Source organism: Schistocerca serialis, chromosome 8 (assembly GCF_023864345.2).
Source record: "Schistocerca serialis cubense isolate TAMUIC-IGC-003099 chromosome 8, iqSchSeri2.2, whole genome shotgun sequence".
Taxonomy (NCBI): domain Eukaryota; kingdom Metazoa; phylum Arthropoda; class Insecta; order Orthoptera; family Acrididae; genus Schistocerca; species Schistocerca serialis.
This window is the reverse complement of record NC_064645.1, coordinates 505850305-505873536: the sequence shown is the minus strand read 5'-3', so window position 1 is coordinate 505873536 and position 23232 is coordinate 505850305. Positions and strand designations below refer to the sequence as shown.

Here is a 23232-nt window from a genome sequence, read left to right as displayed (position 1 = left end):
CAATGTTCTGGCGAGAAAATTGTGATAGTGCCTGCAATTTAATGGTCTAGGTAGCAGATACGGCCCAATTAAACAGTCCCCAACAACACCGACCCACACATTAACGAAGAACAGCACTTGATAAGCGCTGGTAACTGTGGCATGTGGGTTATCCTCACTCCAAACATGTGAATTGTGCATGTTGAAGACTCCATCACGCCCGAACGTTGCTTCATCGTTTAAGAACACAGAGGATGGATATGTAGGATGCATTTCACACTGTTCCAGGTACCCCTGCGAAAACTGTGCTCTGGGTGGATAATCAACTGGTTTCAGGTTGTGGACACGCTGTAAGTGAAATGGACGTAACAATTGCTCACCAAGGACTGTTCTTACTTTCGTCTGATTCGTCTCCATGTTACGTGCAATTGCACGAGTCGACTGCGCCCCTGTCCAGGTAATCTGCTAAATGACCCAGTATCACGTAGACGTTGGTACACAGCAGCAAAGGTCGTATGATGGAGGATACGGCGATTAGGATATTGCTGTTGATAAACCCGCTGTGCAGCACGTCCGTTGTGGTGCGCTATGTAGTACGCACCAACCATATCAGTGTACTCACTCCAGGTGTATCACTCCATTAGTAAACAGAGACAATGCACTACTGCACTGGTGGACAGCAGTTGCCTACAGCTGAAGAGCGTAGTACGCCCTCTAACAACTGAAGAGCGTAATACGGCCTCCACCAGTTTAAATAATCCTCATAGGAAAAAATGACATTAGGGGAAAATATTTGTTTTGATGTCCACTACAGCCTCCCAGAGTTTAAATATTTTTCACCCTGTAGAATGGACATCTAACGACAGAGTGATGTCAGTAAGGTGCAGGAGCATGGGGTCGTGGTCAGAGGCAAGTTCGTGGAGTCTTTCTAGCAAAAACTGCACCGCAAAGTACTTGAAAACGGCAACATCCAGAGCGTCCAGCTGGCAGTCGGAGCTGACTGGTATGGGGGTGGGAGCATGTGGGCCATGGACCGACAGCGCCAGAGGATCTTCCAGATCAAGGAGGAGTCTGCCCTTGGGATTAGCAACGTGAGAATGCCAAGTCAGATGCTTGGCGTTGAGAATTGCCCCAACGATGAGTTTGTCAAATGATGTCGTCGAGAGGTTCACTTCAAGAAGTGGTAGGTTAGGGCTCAAATACGCTACAGCAAAAGTTATATTAGTGAGGTGAGTAGAAACAGTGATGGCTGTAGCAACTATAATTATGTTCTAGTGACTGGAGAACCTCGTGATTATGGACGAGGAACCCTGCCGTGCCCCCACCTCAGCGATGGAGTTGGTCAGTGCGATAGCAAACCATGTTACAAAGAAGTAAATCGTCGCTGGGTTTCGGGTGGGTTTCCGAGACAAGTAAAATGTCCACATGGTGGTCGTAGAGGAAATTGTTCAGTTCAGTCTTCATACCTTTAAGGCCATTAGCATTAAAGTACAGATAACTAGGTCCTGAGGGGGCTGATGGTTGTGCGTTGGGTGATTCGCCATTATAACAAAATCCAGCTGAGCCCGTCAACAAGGGTTCAAAAAAATGGTTCAAATGGCTCTGAGCACTATGGGACTTAACATCTGAGGTCATCAGTCCCCTAGACTTAGAACTACTTAAACCTAACTAACCTAAGGACATCACACACATCCATGCCCGAGGCAGGATTCGAACCAGCGACCGTAGCAGTCGCGCGGTTTCAGACTGAAGCACCTACAACCGCTCGGCCACTCCGGCCGGCCGTCAACAAGGATGTTGACCTCAGTGAGCCCGTCCTCCGACCGACAGATCTTTTGAGCTGTTTCACGAATGACAGCGCTGATGTGGGGCTGCATGAACAGAGAGATGACGTGGAGGATCTCCCGCATATCATCCCAGAAAGAAGCATCTGTCTCGACCTGGGAATGTTCCGGGTGGGCTGTTTGACCCTGCGTCGGGCAGTGATGGGTGTGGTGACTGGTGGAGAAGGTGCCACATTGGAGGGCTGTGCACTTGAGCAGGTGGGCGTGGGGAGGCCGCAGACAGTCTTTCTGTTTGGTGGGCGTTGGTATGTGTCACAAAAGATGGATGAGCAGAAGGAGACTGAGCTGCAGCATCAAATGTGGTCGTAGGGGATGGAGCCAGAGGGGGCTCCTGTGTCGTAGATGTGTCAGGCCCCTGAGAATCAGTGATGGGATGGTCGTTGGGCTTACCCCTTAAGAAGGAATGGGTGCGATTCCGTAATGGCGGGGGTGACCGATTCGTCCGTAATTTCCTTCTTGGAGGGCGGGAAGATTTCATAGTCTTCTGGTATATAGGGCATCCCTTCCAGATAGTTGGGCTTGTGAGAAGTGCCCAAACAACGGGCACACGTGAGTTTTTCTGAGGCTGGGCGTTTGCAGTCCTCTAACGCATGCGAGCCAGTACATTTGACACACCGAAAAGGCAGTGAGCAGTAATTTCCATTGTTTCGCTATGATTGATACCTACTGCAGGTGGAGGGGCCGTTGTGGCCATCATATGATTCAATACGCACCTTCGTGCACGGGAGATACCTGATTTGATAAATGCGTTCGACGTCCTCTCTCCTAATAAGGGAAACAACATGCATGGGCATAGGGATTAATTTCCGAATCTCAGGGTCCCTCTTGTTATATTGATGGGATGGACCAAATAGTCCATGAACTGTTGCTACGTGTACACTACCGTTTCTTAATATGTTTAATGGTTTGCAGGTTCGTCTCCCCTGAGATGGAACACAGCGAAAAAAAGTTAGTGCTTCTGATTAGAATTTCTGTTTGAAACCGTCGTAATTTAGTTGTTGGTTGTGCGTTGCTTAGACAAACAAAGGTAATATTTATTATTGCGATCCACTGAATTCACTGAATCTCTTGTTTGTGCGACAGCATTCAAATACGAAATTAACTATGTCCACTTTAATGCAGTTCGTGCTTATTTTCACTGAACAGAGTTAAGTGTCTTCCATTCATGTTAAGTTAATAGCTTACCCATTTTTTTAAAAAAATCGAATACTTCAAAATATTCTCGGCGAAATGTTTTAAAACCAGGTATTTCATTTCTCACTTTTTGTCCTCGTTGTATAATAAAGAAAGTTCTCATGACGTCACATACCTGAAGCTGATGCCTATCATGTCCGTTATCCCAAACATTAGCTTCTGGTGGACGTGTCTTGATCAAAAATCCCAGCTTGCATTATTTACGGCTGTATTAACCGTTCTGATTGTAGTCTAAAGTGTAAAGGACTCACATTTCATCAGTAAATGGACTCCAAGCGATTTTTTATTCTACATACATGAATTTTCGTTGCGCTATTTATTTTTAGTGTAGTGGTTTTATTCCAGTCCTTTGACTTCAGATTTAATATCAGCTCAATTAGAAAAGCTGTCTGATTGAATGCTGTGAGAAGGAAGACTGGATACCGACAAAATATTGCAAAATATGTTCTCGGCATTTTGCGGGAAGAGGACATAGACCGAAAATCAGTCCTTATTAAACAAAATGCTGGATTACGAAAGCGGCCTTTTCACAGGATATGCTTCTCTTCTTGATTATATTTGAAACGAATAACAAAAATAAAGCTACATTAACTATGATACATTCATCACATTACTGTATCAGATATGCATTTAAGTCAGAAATACGTCTGAAAATTCTTCCCTGACACCCTGCTATGCACGAAAGCACTGTAACATTTACTATTTAAAGCAACTGTTGTGAGCATACGATAGAAATTAAGAACGAGAAGGAATCGTAAACAGTTGTCTGCTAAAGCTTTGGGGCATGTAACATGGCGGCGCTGGCTCCAAAGCAATGTCAAGTATACTTCTGTAGCGCTGTCTGCCCTTATTATATATACTCTCATGCTTTTTGTACTGTTCGCGATATAAACACTTCTTTCAGTACGTGCAGTCAGTTGATAATAACTTCATGAACAAATGTACTTGAAATTAAATTGATAACTCAATGACTTTTAAGTCGATTTATTCTTCACCAAAGAATGTAGTACCATGCTATTTATTAAAAATTTCAAAGCATTGCAGAAATAATAACCGCAAGAGATTTTACGCAGCTTCGGGCTGCGTCTTGCGTGGGAAAGAGAAAGTTGGAGCTAGCGACTTGAATCTCCCGTGCTGCGCAAGAAACAGTCGTCCGCTCTCGCTCGACCTGCGCGACGTTCATGCAACAAAGGAAAATCTAAAAAAACACACTTCGCAGTTTTACTTTAAACAATTAGCACTATAAATAAATGTCGTGTGACTTGGGCCTCCCGTCGGGTAGACCGTTCGCCGGGTGCAAGTCTTTCGAATTGACGCCACTTCGGCGACTTGCGCGTCGATGGGGATGAAATGATGATGATTAGGACAACACAACACCCAGTCCCCGGGCGGAGAAAATCTCCGACCCAGCCGGGAATCGAACCCAGGCCCTTAGGATTGACATTCTGTCGCCCTGACCACTTTTTTTTTTATTCCACAAAAACAGTAACAAAAATGGCTACAATGGAATGACATAAATAAGGTGACAGATAATTGCAGTCATAAATTACAGCATTCAAAGAATGAGTCTTTGGCAGTAGCACAATTTAGCACCTTCACTGTCACCTTGAACTGGTGGCAGTTCAGCATGCACATTTTCTTCTTCTGCAGCCAGTTCCTCATCATCATTCCCCAGACCCAAATTAATTATTCAGTAAATCCTTGATGTGTGTTCCTTCCAGGGTAAATTACGTGGACAGAAGAGCAGTCCCGAACACTGCCTTGTTATTTTTGTCAGTTCCAGCCTTCTAAACGCATCCATAGGGAGTTCAAGATCTTCCTTTATATCAGACACCAGATGTTTGTCGTCATATTCTTGTATCTGCTATACTACTGATTTGTTTTTCATGTGTCAGCTACCGGGGGCGGACAGCACTATGAAAAATCGTTAACATTAGTATACAACATACAACCTGTAAGCGGACAATTCTTCAATGGTGTAGCACAAAATCTGTATCACTACGCAACCCAATTTGTGCCGTACATACGCTTCTCCCAAAGGAATAGCAAAAGAATTTGTCTCTTCTAAGTTTTTTTATGTCGATTTTGCACAGTATCTCTGTCTTCTCTGCTGAGTCCGAGGCCTCACACTCTCTCTCTCTGCCCAAAGAAGCGGCCGTTGTACAACATTTCCCTCAACACGCGACCAAGATCCATGTGTCGGTAATATGATCCGTGTTGCTCCTCTCTCATCTCTCTTGTTCACACCACTTGCAGTTTTAAAAAATATGTCTATAAATTCCTAACATCATTTTGGTTTTCTGATGACGAATCAAAATATTCGTTATCGCTAGCATCTATAATGCTATGAAACCGTTATGCCGAATAAACATGCTCGATAGCTGCAAGGCGACAATTGTTTTCCTTTGACAAATAGGGAAAGTGAAGTTGAGGCGAACCGTGGTGTGGTTGCAGCGGAGCGGCTGGAGCTGTGGGCGGGCAGCGACGTGGACGAGTCGGACCCGCAGAGCGTGTGCGGCTCGCACTTCGAGTACCTGGGCTACATCACGCTCTCCAGCAACGAGAGCACCGCCTTCAAGTCCCGGGAGCTCAAGTCCGTCACCGTCCCCTCCTGCAAGGCCAGGTTCCTCAAGCTGCGCCTGCACAAAAACCACCCAAATGCCTTTAACGTCCACAATCAGGTAAGCCGTCAGCTAAAATCTCGAATTCTGTCCCTTATTAATACAACTAATATAATATTTTTCGTGTCATTACCCTTCTGACTGTTTCGATTCTACTCTACACTGTTTCCTTTCCTGTGCCAACCTCTTCATCTGAGAGAAGCACATACACCCAAAGTTCTCCATTATTTATTACCAGAGCGTGCTGAAAATTAATGCCTCCGAATTTTTTCGTGTGAAAACTCTTAAAATTTTTTGAACAAAACAAACTCGATTAACATTCTACATCTTTATTCTTCATATGTACATATTTATTTGTCAACATAGTCAACCTGGTGACGACACATTTCACTCAACGAGAGAAGGTCTGTCTTGATCACTAAAGTTGTACATTCCAGAACTACCGGTTTCAATCATTGCCATTTTCAGCTCTGTTACAAACAGAAAAACAATGGAGTAGCTAACTAAGTTTGATTAGCTGAAAGTAATCTGGAATAGGCCTAGTGCTGCATAAAAAATAAAAATGCTAACATGATCAACAGCCAAGCATACCAGCCATACATACCATAAAAATATTCTAATATAGGTATTAACGTCAATATATATATATATATATATATATATATATATATATATATATATATATATATATATATATATATATGGGCAGCGTCAGAACTGATTAAAAACGCCAAAGAACCGACATTATCGGCTATCCACTGCAGTGGACAATTGTGCCACAGGATTAAACGTCAAGCTATCCACTACCGTATACATGGTTTGAGTAGAAGAGTGCGCCATCCTGTTGGTACGTCTTCCGATCTGTGCACTCTCTCATCCAGCTATACACGGTGGACTCCGAACTATGGTACAAAATTCCTCACTGCAAGTCGCATCGTCTTCGTAGAGACTTCCCCAACCTGGAACCCTCCCACCCACAATGAAGCCCATCTCACATATTCCTATAAGTAGAAAGCCAAACATCCCCCAACAAAACTTCCAACTCACGGGTCCCCTAAGACTGAGACAGCCAAATCTACCCCAAACAATTCTCTGTGTACCCAAACATCCCCCAACAAAACTTCGAACTCACGGGCCCCCTAAGACTGAGACAGCCAAATCTACCCCAACAATTCTCTGTGTACCTCTCCCACAGTTAAAGTTATTGTCCAATTCGCCCCAGTAATGCTGTCAAGTGTTCCACCTTTCCAAACAAATTTCCCTAGTTGTCCAATCTGTCCTCCCCATGAAAATTAACTACCCTCTATTCCCACTACCAGGTACGCTTGTAAGGTGTCAGGCAAATCCAACACCTTCCATGAAAACCCTGACATGATAAGCAAATCCAGTAGTATGTCACATAGCTACGAATAAATCGTGACATTAAATTAACCAAAGTAATACGAGTAACGAATGAGCAAATGGAATATCACAGACTAACACAAGAATGCCTAAATGCATGTCATACCTTCCCACCGTGAGACAGACGCAGATCCGAGGGGAGAAACGAGAGCAGAAGCCGAGAGCAGAACCGTGTTAAGCGAGAAGGCCCTACGATAAGGGACGGACACCCACGTCGCCAGCTAACCGCTACAACCACACCACCCGCCAGTTTTTAACGTGAGACTTTTTCGCGTCTCTGTTACGTTAGGACCACCCCCCAGCCCATGTTAAAAGCTAGAGCCCTCCAGAAGAACAGTATAGATCTTACGATAACACAAAAAGGGCCACATCACCCGCAAGTTTTAGCGTGAGACTTTTTCGCGTCTCTGTTACATCAGGACCACCCCCCAGCCCATGTTAAAAGATAGAGCCCTCCATAAGAACAGTATAGATCTTACGATAACGCTAAAAGGACCACACCAGCTGCAAGTTTTAGCGTGAGACTTTTTCGCTTCTCTGTTACGTTGCAAACTTTAAAAACATTGCCCCACCACGAAAAGTATAACGTTTCTCATTGGATAGACAGAATTTTTGTAGGCGGAGCTTAAGGTTAACATTGAGACCCTGATTGGTCAGATGAAAAGACAGCCAGATAGTTTTTTTTTGAACCAACTTCGGTAAATTGTAGTAAGGAGAGGTTAGAGGAGAGTTGCTTCCGAGAGGGCGAGCTGGACGGAGCTGCGCCGGCGGCCGCCCCCTGACAAACACCGACAAGGTAACGAACGCACGCGATGCCGCATAACAGCGCATAAAGCTTCACTCAGAACTGCAGAAGTCTCATCTGTTACACCCCTTTTTGCGTAATACTAGTGTCGATCGTCAATTAAAACTCATGGTGTTCACATTTGCCACTTGAAGTAAAAATCTGAAACGCGATGATTTTTCTGTTATATAGTTATTGAGAAGCCACATCAGCCACTGTGATTTACGACAAGTTAGATAAGTAATTAAAGATAATTGAGGGTCACTGTAGACCATTTCGATAGTTTGCTCTTTTGTGAAACTTAATTTAAACCTAGATTATAGATGTGATATGGCATAGGTCATCCTTCGATCCATTGTAGAACTTGGAAACCCATTCAGGGAATATTCGTTCACATTTTAGTTGAACGCAGTTGGTTTTTACCATTCTGTATTAAAACATTTCCTTTTATCAATAGTTCAATTTATAAACGATGTTTTGTGAGTAGAATAAAATTTCCAGTGGTAAACTTAACTGCTTTTTCGACGTTATTTTACCAGCTAACTAAAAATAGGAAAGCCTTGAACCCCTTCCACTAAATTTAGTTAGTATTAAGATTCCTTTACTGGGAGTGCAGTGGAGCTGACGCTGAAATCATGAAGTATTTGGTTATATCATCGCTAGTCTCACTGAACTCTTCTGAATTCTACATGTCATGTGTGGTCTGACGGACAGGTCCCAGGTTCAAACTAGTCAATTCCCTAAAAAAACACGCTCAGAGCGTCGTTGCGCGAAAGTGGTAGGGAGACACGATATAGAACAAACAGACACCACGCAGAATGTTTAGAAAATGGCGACCCTGCCAGGATGGTAAAACACCATGATTGAAGGTCGACTACATGCCTAACTAGGTCAGATAAAAATCTTGTTGAAGAATTTTCGTAGTAAATATTTTTTTCCTTAAGTTATACATAGTCGAAAACATTAGCTGCAGCGATAGATAGTAATAAAGTATTCAATAGATAGACATTCTAGCAGAGACAACAGCATAATTAAGTTATGAATTTTAATATTACTAGAATTAAGTTTTCTCTCCAATGCAAGCGCACAGGTGGCGGATACATCGTTGACAAGTTGGTTCTGACCCAACAAGCAAGTGAATGGATTGTCAGCCTTGGTAGTGTCAAGTCGTGTGAACAAAAAGTTTATGAAACGCGTGAGATCGTATGAGCGCATGTTGACGCGAAGTAGGGCGCGTGAATTGCTTTTAAAACAGAAAATAAGGGATTCGGAAAGATTAGCAATGGCAGATCGAGACCTTGACCGAATTGAGATAGAGACCCAGCATGAGGATGGACAGAGAATAGAGGACAGTACAACGGACGATGCAGTATCGCGAGAAATAGGACATATAACGCACCATAACGACGATAATGTACGTCAAGGCACAGAAAACCTAGGTCAGCATACGACAGAGGAGCAGGAAAGTAGAGAGACAGTCGATAAGGATTCTAACTTGCGTCTTGAATACGTAGAACCCATAGTACAAGTAATCAGAGATCCCTCACCACAGAGTACAAGGAATGCGAGCAGAAAAGTGTCACAGCACAGTTCAATGCAATCGGTTGCGAACCAACACTTGGGCGAAAACACAGAGCGTAGGACGTCGGAAGAAAACGCAATAGGACCCACCAATCTGGCAGAATTATTACAATTAATGACGGAAACCATGACAAGACAAAATAAAGAAATTGCGAAACAAGTTAAAATTCAGAATGCAGAAATGACAAAACAAAATGCAGAAACGACGAAAAAATTGCAGAAACCACGAGACAAATGCGTGAGATTAAAGAACAAAACAAAAAAATTCAGTTACGCCTAAGTCATACTGAAGACGAGGCAAAAGAATCTCGAGAAGTGATAGGAAACTTAATAACAGGTCACAATCAATTGAGAACAGACATTGACAAGGTACAAGCGGACGTACAAACATTGCGTAATGACACTCAGGACGAGATCAAAACATTACGTAACAACACCCAGGGAGAAGTCAAGAAACTAGAGAAACAGATAAACGAAATTACTAGACAAGCAGCAGGTACAGCGCATGAAATTGTTGAAAACAGTGTGTTACACAAACGTATCACGAAAGCAGCGCTGAAAAGATATGATAACCGCATAGTCAAAATAGAAGCGCAAACGAAGCGACAGTTTCAGAAATTGCGAACAGAGTTGTTGCAAACCATTGAAGAGCGTAGTGAACAGGATCGAACAAGCACAGAGTCTGCAACCACATCCGTATCTGTAACAGCACCGGAAAAACAAGCAATTAACGAAGATATTACACATTTGCGATTCCAATCACAGGCGGAAAGTAACATACGTGAAATCAGACAGCCTGCACAGCAACAAACACGTTTCGAAATTCTTGATGAACAAACGTCATCACAAACACATGCGGAACCACAAATGTATGTTTCAAGACAGTTTGGATCGTGCAATGAAGTAGCAAGGTTAGCCAGACAAGATACCGAACCAATACCTGATAATGGAAAGCCAGGTCGCGAAGAGTACAGTGCAATGCATTCAGCTACACGTTCACAACCGATGGAAGAAAATTATTGCGTATCACTCCAACGATACTACGCAAGGGTAGGCGAAAGTTACATTGGACAATATCCAATGGATCTACCACAACCGGAAAGAACGACGGGAGAAATGATCAGAAACAAAAGTGGCGAAGAATCGTGAATTTCATATGGAACTATGACGAAGTACGACAACGATCATTTCCTCACAGTCAGAAAATTTCAACACTTTCGAGAAGGAAACTCATTACATCAACGAACTTTTATTGATCAATTCCGAGTAGGATTACCAGAACACCGGACGCTAGCACACAAATTAGATTTTATACGTGCACACATGTCAGGAACAGTCGCAGAAACCATGCAGAATGTTGCAGCGACATGTCGATCGTACGAAGATTTCAGAGAGAAGTTTCTCTCATGATACTGGTCCAGCGAAGCACAGAACAGAGTGAAGTACGAATTATTACAGAACCCATATTTTGAAAATTCAGGAGAGAAGAGTCCCGTGAAATTTTTCGAATTAATGGCAAATAAAAATCAATGCTTAGATGTACCATACAGTGACGAAGAGTTGATTAAATTATGCGCGATGAAGCTACCATTGAAATACCAGCAATCATTAGTAGGTCGCGGAGGCAATGACGTCGAAGCATTTAAAGGTATTCTAAGGGAACTAGAGTTCATATTTTCGGAAGATGACGCAAGAAAAAGACGAAGCGCACGTGAAAACGAAAGCAAAAAGCAGTGGAATCCACAAGACACAGTACGAAGAAACAATAATTACGAACCATGTGATAACTTCGCACCAAGAAACGACAATAGATTTCAACAAAGAACCGGTTATGGATTTAGAAGAGAATATGGCAATAACTATAATTCACCCAGGAACGGCAACAACTATTACTGAGGGAATAACGACAACCGGAACGGGTACTGGAGAACCAATAGACCGACAAATTATCAACAAAGAAACCACTATCAACAAGCTGAAGAAGAAAAGAGAATACAGATAGAAGAGGTGGAGGTAAGACCACCAAACCGCGATAAACGTTCGAATTGACAGCTAAGCGCCCATGCCAAAGAGAATTACGCACCGACCCAGGACAATTGCAGCACCTTGAACAGAGAAGTAAAAATCTTATCACGAGAAGAGAAGAAGGAAGAAACAAATCCGCAGGGACCAGATGAAAACGAAGACAGGAAAATAACAATATCGTGTTGGGACGAAATTAATTGGGAGAATACTGACGAGGAAGACGAATTACCAGAGGCATGCACAACGAATGTAGGAGGAAAGCACGAAGTAATGAGTATTGCAGAGCTATTTGAGATGGAAACCAGGGAAATCGAATTCAATGAGGATATTGCGCAGTCGACAGAAGTTGAAAATAAGTTACGAGTGGGCACACAAACTAACGCGATAATTAGAGCATTTAGATGCGATTATGTGGAAGTAGCGACGAAGAAGGAGAAGATAGACGAGGATGAGGAAAAAGTAGAGGATGATGAAGAAAGCGTAAATGAAGGAAGAAATAGAGAAGAGGAAATAAAAGAGAGAAAAGTATCAGTCGGAGCTTATCCTACAGAAAGTTCGAATTCACATGGGAAATTCCTGAAAAGACTCATGTATGATTCAGTGGAGGATTCGTTGATGCAAGAAGAAGAAGAACAGAACCAACCCTTTCAAATTCAACCAATTGTGAAGGCCATGGTAAAGCATATCCCAGTCAATATTGTAATTGATAGTGGCAGTGAACTGACTGCTATCTCAGAAAATTTATTCATGCAGTGTAATGCCAATGAGGAATTGCCAGTTCTGAAAACACGTAAGATTAAAGTAAAAGGTCCTATTAGAAACAATGCTGCGGAAGTTACGAGACAAACAACGTTAACTCTTTCGTGCCAAGATCAAAAGATCGAAGCCAACTTCGTGATTATACCTACACTAACTGTAGATTTGATTATAGGTGCAGATTTTTTAAATGAGTGACGAGCGATAATAGATATGGGGAATGGTAGCGTAACATTCGGGAATGTCACACTTCTCTTTGAGCAAAAGCTAAAATTAGAAGAAATACCAGTCATAAACAAACAATTAAGAATGATGCGAGATAAAGAGGAAGAAGAATTAGAATGGTATGCACAAAAGGGGGAATCGCCTCAACTCATGTTAGAAGTCCATAAAGAAATCGACTAAAAATTGCGAGAAGTTCAAGGTATTTCGGAACACAGTAAAAGAGAATTAGAGGGTATTTTATGAGATAAAGCAGAGGTATTTTTACCTAAGACTGGCAGTATTAAACACTTTCAGTACAAGTTTGAAGTAAAACAGCACAAATCATTTAGAGTGCCACCCTATACAATCCCATTAAGCTACAGGAATAAAGTATTCCAGGAGATATCTCAAATGTTAGATGACGATATTATTGAACCAGCTACCTCCACATATAACAGCCCGCTCCATATTGTACAAAAACGAGATGGGAGCATCAGGTTAGTGCTTGATTCCAGACAGATCAACACAATCATAATCGCTGAGACAGATCGCCCAGAAAAATTAGAGGAATTGATACAAAACTTCCATGGTGCTAAGATATTTTCATCAATTGATTTACGGAGTAGTTTCTGGCAAATAGAATTGGCCCCAGAATGTAGAAAATTTACAGCATTTATCGTATTCGGTAGATGTTACCAGTTTAAACGATTGTCATTTGGTTTAAACATATCATCAGGAGCGTTTATTAGGGGATTTAATACTATACTCAATCCCGAAATTTTACAAAAAATTACTTGTTATGTTGATGATGTGATTATAGCAGAACCCTCTTGGGAACATCACAACGACACATTAAATCAGTTTTTACAGATCATGAAAAAGCATGGGGTCACAGTAAATATAACAAAATCCAAATTTGGAAGGCGAGAGGTCAAATTTCTAGGACACATAATTTCCGAGAAAGGGGTAATGCCCGACCCATAAAAACTAACGGCAATCAAAGAATTCTGTACTCCATATAATAAGAAAACTCTCAGAGGATTTCTAGGTCTCACCGGACTCTATAAAAAATTTATTTGGATCGACTCTCGCAACACCACGCCTATGTGCATTGACTGGAAAAAACACGCCATGAGTGTGGGATCAACAAGCCAATGAAGAATTTTTAAAAGTGCCGATTTTGGCACATCCTAATCTAACACAAAATTTTTGTATGGCCACTGATAGCGCGAAAACAGGTTTAGGAGTTGTTTTATTCCAAGAATACGAACAGGCAGGGCTAAGATCATGTAGAACAATTGCATTTGCCAGTCGGGTACTCACAAAAAGCGAGAAAAACTATTCAGTCACGGAGCTGGAAGCATTGGCCATTGTATGGGGCTTCCAACGTTTTCGATACTTCCTATTCGGAAGAAAAACAAAAGTATACACTTACCACAAAGCATTAGAATTTCTGTTATCCACCATACTAACTCATGGGAGGCTAGCCAGATGGATGTTAATACTACAAGAATTTGACTTCACTATTACACACATACCAGGACCAGCGAACGTATTATCAGATGCTTTATCACGGTGTCCACAGGGTGCATCCAATAACATAGGTTTGGAAGCAGCAGAAGACCAGTTTACAATGTACTATATGAAACAAGTACCTTTCGAAAACTACATTACGACAGCATTGAAAAACATAGGCAAAGAACAGGACAAGGATCCCGAAATACTAGGAATCAAACACAAGTGGAGAAGTAAGGATTTTCCAGACATTCGACAGCACTATCTCGTAAAAAACAATGTTTTATTTTTTAGACGAAAAGTTGCAACGAATGAATGGTTAATTTATATCCCAGATGAGCTAATTAATAAGTACATATGGTATACACATATAAGTAATGGCCACTTTGGACCAAAGAAATGCTTTTTAAAAATAAAACAAACAAGCCATTTTCCTAATATGGAAAGACGAATTAGAACAGTATTAGTCAAATGCAAAAAATGTATGAGGGCTAAACACATCACTTTCCAAACCAAACCACCTATGTTTCCAATAACCCCTAAAAGATTAAAACAAATAGCTGCAACAGATTTGATGGGGCCCCTCCCACGCACAAAAAATGTATATATATTTTCATATTTGTTGTTTTGGAACTTACTTCTAAATATGTTACCTTGACACCATTAAAACGTGCAACAGGTCTTACTATAAATAAAGCATTTAGACAAGATTTTCTCAGACCAGTAGGTCGAGTGGAACGAATAGTTTCGGATAATGGCCCAAATACAAATCAGTGCAATGGCAGAACACGTTGAAACAACACAAAATAAAACCCATCTACATATCTAAGTACAAACCTAGCGTAAATCCAGCAGACCGATCTATGAAGGACATAGGCACTTTATGCTGATTATATGCAAGCAAAAGACACAACACTTGGGATATATACCTTAAAGATTTTCAAGAAGTAATAAATGAAATGCCACATAGCACTACACTACTACCTCCAGTTACTGTAGTTAAAAATATTGAACCCCCAAACATAACCAGAGAAAATGTTAGATTTCGTATTGTACCACGTAGACAGCACAAACAAGTCATAGCAACAGCACTCTCCAACATCAGAAAGGCAGCCATTAAAAGAAAAGAAAGAGGAGATAGAACAGCAATTAAAAGAACATTCTCAGTAGGCCAGAAAGTATTTGTAAAAACACACCATCTCTCCAGCAAACAGAAACACAAAATACATAAGTTTTACGCTGCATACAAAGGACCTGTCATAATTAGCCAAATTGCTCATGATAATGCTGTGGAACTAATGAACCCAAAAACAGGCAAAACCTTAGGACTTCACCATGTGAGCCATATCAAAAAGTCTGAAGATTAATTTTATTACTGGTAAATAATCAGCACAATATTTCAAGATTATGTTGCAGATAAGATCGTCAGGAGAAAGAAGAATGAAGAGAGTGGAAGGTGGGAAAAAGAAAGTAGTTTCAATAATAACACCAATAGTACCATAGATTAAGGTGAAGGGATAAAGCGTAGATAGTCTAACAGCATGAAATACTAAAATGCTATACACCACGACACTACACAAAAATAAAAAACGAATTTGAGGTTTCTTGTATAAGTTAAGACTCAAAATATCTTAGAATTGTAACATGGAAATGGCGCCGAAATTTGTAAAGCTTTTTAAGAAGGCGTAAAACAATGTAGGTACTAGACATATGTTAGATGATTATAAGTAAAACTTTTTGTAAGAACCACTGTAAAAACTCCAGCAAAAACCAGATGCAACGACCCACATGTTGCAACGCGAGAAGTATCAAGAAAGAAAAGGACGTAATTAGCAAGACACGATTCCTACAAGGCAGAAGCGTCGAGAGAAGGGAAAGGACAGCGAGACCAACAGAAGGCCCTTGTAACTGAAGTGGGCAATAAATCTATCTGCTAGGCGGAACCCTGATGGAACGAACACAGAGCCGCACAGTGACGGAGCCCTGCAAAGACGGGACACCGAACGCCTAATGCCGGAAGGGTCTCCGAGTGCCCCCACTCAGCGGAGCGAGCAAAAAACGGCCTGACGAGAAGACCGCTTGGGCAAGCCACCACTGGCAAAAAATATGTGTAAAAGTCACAATACCGCTATTAAACAGCACGCTGATGCACGAAACTGAAGAAAACTCCCACAAAGTAAAAATGACACGCCCAAACAATTTATCAAACTGTTACTAAGAGGAGAACTTCAAAGCGACTAGTTATCAATAAATATTTCCATATCCTCCACAGACAAGAACCAAGAAGCAAGTAAGAAGCAGAGAAAAAGCAGGAAGAACAGAAGTTGAAGATTCGCTAGATTGAGACCAAGAAAGAAGATGGGTGAAGAATAGACGACATACCTTCCCAAATCCCTATCCTATTGTAAACTAGTCGTCTGCGAAGTATTACAACGAAAAACGACCGCTTTCAGCGACACATAACGATGACTTTCACGCATACAAAGCCAGTAAACCACGAGATTCTGCACTCACAGCTCCATTCCATTATGGGACCTACACAACAGCAACACACACTTGCAAAGCCAACAAGGAACGGCGAACGAAGCTGTACATCAAATACTTGCCCACATCCATCTCGCTCAAGTCCATCACCTTTGTGCAAAAACATTTGCCAACCTCATGCTTAAACATTCATAGGATTGTGTGAATGTGTGAAATCAAATTATGTGATGTAGGAATTGTGCAAAAGAAACATGTGAAAAACTAAATAAGTTAAGCACACCAGACAGCTAATAAACTACAAAATAACAGTCATTGACTATGGACTTAAGTAAAAAATAGACTATCGATAAAAATAAGTCATTAGTTCTGAAATGGGCAGTATATAAGGAACAAAAGTAAGGCATAATAAACACTAAAACTATATGCCACTTATTTTCTCCCCATAAAAATAAAAGAATAACTATATTTTACTTATTTTCTCATTATAAAAACAAAGAATAAAAAATTATCTTGTTGGATGTTTTCCTTTCTTTTTAGCATTTGTACCATTTGTTAGGATAATATCTCAATACTTGTGTATGTATATTTCTTTGTCAAAGCAATTCTTGGAAATAATTCTTATTTGTTAGCGTAACAATGTTGAAATGAGTGTCAAGAACAAAAACATTTTACTTGTACATGATATTTAGAAAATGTGTTAGGAATAGATTTTACTTAATTACTACATTTATAAAAAAATATGTTTCTAAGAAAATCGATGTGAAAGACTCCTCACTTTCGATAACAAACTTCTTAAAAAACAAACTTTACACTTAAATAAAGAAAGAAAATAATTAAAAATTAATAATAGCATAAAAATATTCTTCTCTTGTCATTTTTAAGAATAATATGGAAGAATATAAAAATATAAATTAGTAATACAAACTAGCATAGAACCAGAATAATGTGGCTGAACAGTAGGCAACAAAATTTAGATAAAGCAATAATTTTTGACTGACTTAGACAATGATTCAATCATTGCCTAACTTCAGTGCAAAAATTAAGTTCGAAGGGTGGTGATATGTAAGGTGTCAGGCAAATCCAACACCTTCCATGAAAACCCTGATGTGATAAGCAAATCCAGTAGTATGTCACATAGCTACGAATAAATCGTGACATTAAATTAACCAAAGTAATACGAGTAATGAGTGAGCAAATGGAATACCACAGACTAACACAAGAATGCCTAAATGCATGTCATACCTTCCCACCGTGAGACAGACGCAGATCCGAGGGGAGAAACGAGAGCAGAAGCCGAGAGCAGAACCGTGTTAAGCGAGAAGGCCCTACGATAAGGGACGGACACCCACGTCGCCAGCTAACCGCTACAACCACACCACCCGCCAGTTTTTAACGTGAGACTTTTTCGCGTCTCTGTTACGTTAGGACCACCCCCCAGCCCATGTTAAAAGCTAGAGCCCTCCAGAAGAACAGTATAGATCTTACGATAACACAAAAAGGGCCACATCACCCGCAAGTTTTAGCGTGAGACTTTTTCGCGTTTCTGTTACATCAGGACCACCCCCCAGCCCATGTTAAAAGATAGAGCCCTCCATAAGAACAGTATAGATCTTACGATAACGCTAAAAGGACCACACCAGCTGCAAGTTTTAGCGTGAGACTTTTTCGCTTCTCTGTTACGTTGCAAACTTTAAAAACATTGCCCCACCACGAAAAGTATAACGTTTCTCATTGGATAGACAGAATTTTTGTAGGCGGAGCTTAAGGTTAACATTGAGACCCTGATTGGTCAGATGAAAAGACAGCCAGATAGTTTTTTTGAAACCAACTTCGGTAAATTGTAGTAAGGAGAAGTTAGAGGAGAGTTGCTTCCGAGAGGGCGAGCTGGACGGAGCTGCGCCGGCGGCCGCCCCCTGACAAACACCGACAAGGTAATGAACGCACGCGATGCCGCATAACAGCGCATAAAGCTTCACTCAGAACTGCAGAAGTCTCATCTGTTACACCCCTTTTTGCGTAATACTAGTGTCGATCGTCAATTAAAACTCATGGTGTTCACATTTGCCACTTGAAGTAAAAATCTGAAACGCGATGATTTTTCTGTTATATAGTTATTGAGAAGCCACATCAGCCACTGTGATTTACGGCAAGTTAGATAAGTAATTAAAGATAATTGAGGGTCAGTGTAGACCATTTCGATAGTTTGCTCTTTTGTGAAACTTAATTTAAACCTAGATTATAGATGTGATATGGCATAGGTCATCCTTCGATCTATTGTAGAACTTGGAAACCCATTCAGGGAATATTCGTTCACATTTTAGTTGAACGCAGTTGGTTTTTACCATTCTGTATTAAAACATTTCCTTTTATCAATAGTTCAATTTATAAACGATGTTTTGTGAGTAGAATAAAATTTCCAGTGGTAAACTTAACTGCTTTTTCGACGTTATTTTACCAGCTAACTAAAAATAGGAAAGCCTTGAACCCCTTCCACTAAATTTAGTTAGTATTAAAATTCCTTTACTGGGAGTGCAGTGGAGCTGACGCTGAAATCATGAAGTATTTGGTTATATCATCGCTAGTCTCACTGAACTCTTCTGAATTCTACATGTCATGTGTGGTCTGACGTCTCCCTACCAGCAACAGGTCCCAGGTTCAAACTAGTCAATTCCCTAAAAAAACACGCTCAGAGCGTCGTTGCGCGAAAGTGGTAGGGAGAAACGATATAGAACAAACAGACACCACGCAGAATGTTTAGACGCTTTATGAAGTGATATGAATAATACCTCTTTTCTGGAGCATGATACAGGTTTGGCTCTGTAGCTGTAATCACTGCGTCTGCTGCTGTAGTGACGGTGTAAATAAAACTATTGGTCGCCTTTCCATCAGGCCACGCCATGAGCCACATGAAATTATTATTATTATTAGTATCCCTTAACTCAAGGATGCGGTCTCTCAGACTACGCGAGAATTTTCTAAATCGCTCTCTAAGCCCAGTTCTTGCCGAATACTTCTATACCCCCCCCCCCTACCTCTCTTGCATCGCCAAGCCTACTATGTTTTATTGTCAGTTGTATTGAGCCCTTCTTTCTTTATTGGTGACACGCGTTACTGATACGTGTTGTGGTCTCTTAGACTGCACCTCATGAGTTACGTACCTGTTTTCTTCAGTACAGTAAAAGATTTGTTCGCAGGAACATGTCAGTTTCAACGATCCTAAGCTTGATGAGATTGTTAATCGGTGGATGATTGAAGATGTCAGTGATATACATCGAGAAATATATAAAAAAAGACGATTTTACAATAGCTAATTATCACAGGTCTGCTATCGAACAGGACGTTGTTTCGGAGGAAGAACTTCAGGACAATTGTGTTGTGGATGTGGCTGTTTCTACTATAAAGAACTTAATGTGTATGTTAAAATCAAATGTGTTCTCAGTGGTGATAAAGAAGAATGTAGATCCCAGCATTCAATGCCAATTTTTCATACTTTCTTTTTGTACCTATCGAGTGCAACTGTCATGTGCAAATGTAAACCCTGGAATTTAGTTTTATGTGAACGTATACTTGTTACAGAGATGCTATAATGTTTGAGGATGTGAAATTCAGTTCTCTGACAATTTGTTTATGTGTAGTATTTAAAAACCGCACAAAAGGGATTTGATTTTGTGCGATAACAAGTGAAATATTGTCGCTATTATTTAGTGCAATAAAATCAACAAGGAGTTTTTAAAAAAACACTGAAATGATTGTAAAAATAGATGCTATATAACTTAAATTTAAAATTTAAAATCATTTGTGCCATAATCCTCGGGTTAAACATAAGGGTTCCAGCGGTCCCACCTCGTAGAATGGATCACAGGAAGTCACATCGTGATTTAATGGTTATTATTATTATTACTGTTATTATTAATATCCATAATATCGGACATAAGAGACAGTAACATGGGCAAATGAATGTTACCTCATCTTATCTACACAGTGTTCACGTATTTCAAACTTACTTTTCACTTTAATCAATGCCTATCATGAGATGCCTTCATGTTGTCGTAGCTCTGTATCAGTCGTCCTTAAAAAACCAGCTATTATCAATGCACCTCTAACTGACTAACACAATGAAAGTGAGTTCCTTGGCAGAAATACACTGAGGTAACAAAAGTCATACGATACCTCCTAATACCCTGCCGGATCTTCTTTAGTCCAGTGTAGTGTAGCAACTCGACTTGACATGGACTCAACAAGTCATTGGAGGCCATACACCTCTCCTGCAGAAATATTCAGCCATGCTTCCCTTACAGCGCTCCGTAATTGCGGAAGCATTGCGGGTGCTGGATTTTGCGCACGAGCTAACTTGTCGATTACGTCCCATGAATGTTCGATGGAACTCATGTTGGGTGACCTGGGTGACCAAATCATTCCCTCAAATTGTCCAGAATGTTCTTCGAACCAGTTGCGAACAATTATGGCCTGGTGACAAGGCGCATTGTCATCCATGAAAGTTCAATCGTTGAATGGCAGCAAATGGTTCCCAAGTAGCTGAATATAACCATTTCCAGCCAATGATCGGTTCATTTTGACCAGAAAAGTGAGTGTACTCCATGTAAATACAGCCTCCACCATTCTGGAGCCACTACCAGCTTGCACATTGCCCTTTTGATTCGTGGGGTTTGCTCCTACCTTGAAGCCTACCATCAGCTCTTACCAACTGAAATCGGGACTCATCTGACCAGGTCACAGTTTTCCAGTCGTCTATGGTCCAACTGATATGGTCAAGAGCCCAGGAGAGCCGCTACAGGTGGTGTCGTCCTGTTAGCAAAGACACTCACGTCGATCGTGTGTTGCCATAACGCCAAATTTCGCCGCCCTTTCGTCTTAGATCCCACATTGATTTCTGCGGTTATTTCACTCAGTGTGGTTTGTCCGTTAGCATTGACAGCTGTAAGCAATCGCCGCTGCTCTCGGTCGTTAAGTGAAGGCCGTCGGCTAATGTGTTGTCCGTAGTGAGAGGTAAGGTAAGGTCTGAAACATAATATTTGCAGCATACTCTTGACATTGTAGATCTCGGAATACTGAAATCCCTAACGATTTCCGAAATGGAATATCCCATGTGTCTGGCTCCAACGAACATCCCACATGCAGAGTCTCTTAATTCCCGTTGTGGGGCCATAATCACGCTGGAAACCTTTTCACATGAATGACCTGAGTACAAATGACTGATCCACCAGTTGACTGCCCTTTTATAACCTTTGTACGTGATACTACTGCAATCCTTATATGTACAAATCGCTACCCCTTGACATCCATTGCCTCAGTGTAGATGCATACATGGCAGCAACGTTTGAGGCATGAGGTTTACAGTATGCTGCAGACCTTATGCTTACATCGTGAATAAGAATATAATAGAACGCTAGGTAACCCCAATCTCTCTCTTGCAATAACCGACAAGAAACTGACTAGAGAAATGTGTGCATAACACAGAGTGAATCCATCCATCTCAGTCACCGACTCAAGATCACTACAGCTTTGATGATGAACCTTCCTGTTGCAATTCAAACTGATTACAAGTATGCCAAATGCGAGAGAGAAATGGTGTAGTTGGCTTTTTCGTTTGACAGACTCAGTAGAGAGTGCTACATGATTTTTAGAATTTTGTGTCGAAATCGGCGAATTTTGTGTCGAAAACATTGAATTTAGTGTCGAAATCAGTGAATTTTGCGGTGAAATCAATGAATTTTTGTGCCAGACCTGCTCTCGATTTGATGAACCTATACATTGAAGAACCAAATGTACTTGTTCATTCGGTTTTAAACTCTGCAAATGTCATTCGACAGCAAGCACATCACAAAACATATACCTTTAAGGTTTCTTGCAGTACTGTGTATTCTACGTCGTACATATTGACATCAGACGTTTCCACAGGATATATAAATCATTTCTGACGAATACAGATGTGGTCCCTTCAACAAAGGAATTTGTGGGGAAGTATTTTGCGGGGTTTCATGATAGCGAGTGTTAGGACATGAGCAGTGAAACGACCTTGTATGTGGAACTGGAGAAATTCTACAAGTCTGCTAGGTTGTGAGCCTTAGAAATATTTCGACTGTAGTTGGACTACAAAATATTTCTAACAGTCACTGAATTTTGAATTATCTCTCGTCATGGGAACTTTGATTTAATTATGGCTACTCTGGAATATTTCAGATGAGGTTCAGACTCTGAATATTTTATGAGAAGAGGATGCTTCTATCTATAAACAAGTTACTGGCCAATGTCATGAAAGCAAGATTATTGGCAGAAATAGACATACGCATGCAGCACTGTTTGTGGTCTGAACTTAATAGTATGTTGCAGGTATTGTACCATCAATGTCAACAAGAAGAGAACATTTGTCATTATGGTCTGCCTCAAAAACTGTCAAGCAAGTGGATAATGAACTCATCATCTCTCCCACAGACTCATAATCGCCACAGCTAGAAAGGTGAAAGTTCCACACAAAATTATACAAACTGTGTTAAAGAATTAGTGATATGAGTAATACCTCGTCTCCAGAGCATAATTTCTGGTTACCTGTTAGATATAGACTTGGCCCTGTATCTGTCACTGCAGCAGCTACTGTCCTGGGGATATTAACAAACTGCAATATCAGACTTGATCGCACCACGTATGCTACAACAACATGGGTGACCGGTTTCGGTCATATCACATGACCATCGTTAGACCTGTAATTTAATTTAGAAAGTAATAGAAAGCTTACTAGATTGACAATAAAATATAACAAAATGCTTATAAGGATAAAATACAATAAGACTTGTTATATCCATGGCATCCTTCGAAGATAGTAGGT

At 40.8% G+C, this 23232-nt stretch overlaps 1 protein-coding gene across 1 annotated transcript in view; it reads left to right on the top strand.

Annotated features, from left to right (window-relative positions):
• The window catches only part of LOC126416672 (centrosomal protein of 104 kDa), a 412118-nt gene that overhangs the window by 111189 nt on the left and 277697 nt on the right, over window positions 1-23232 (top strand). The window contains exon 3 of the mRNA XM_050084474.1: window positions 5472-5698. Within this exon, the coding sequence (XP_049940431.1) occupies window positions 5472-5698 (227 nt within the window). The remainder of the gene's footprint in view (window positions 1-5471; window positions 5699-23232) is intronic.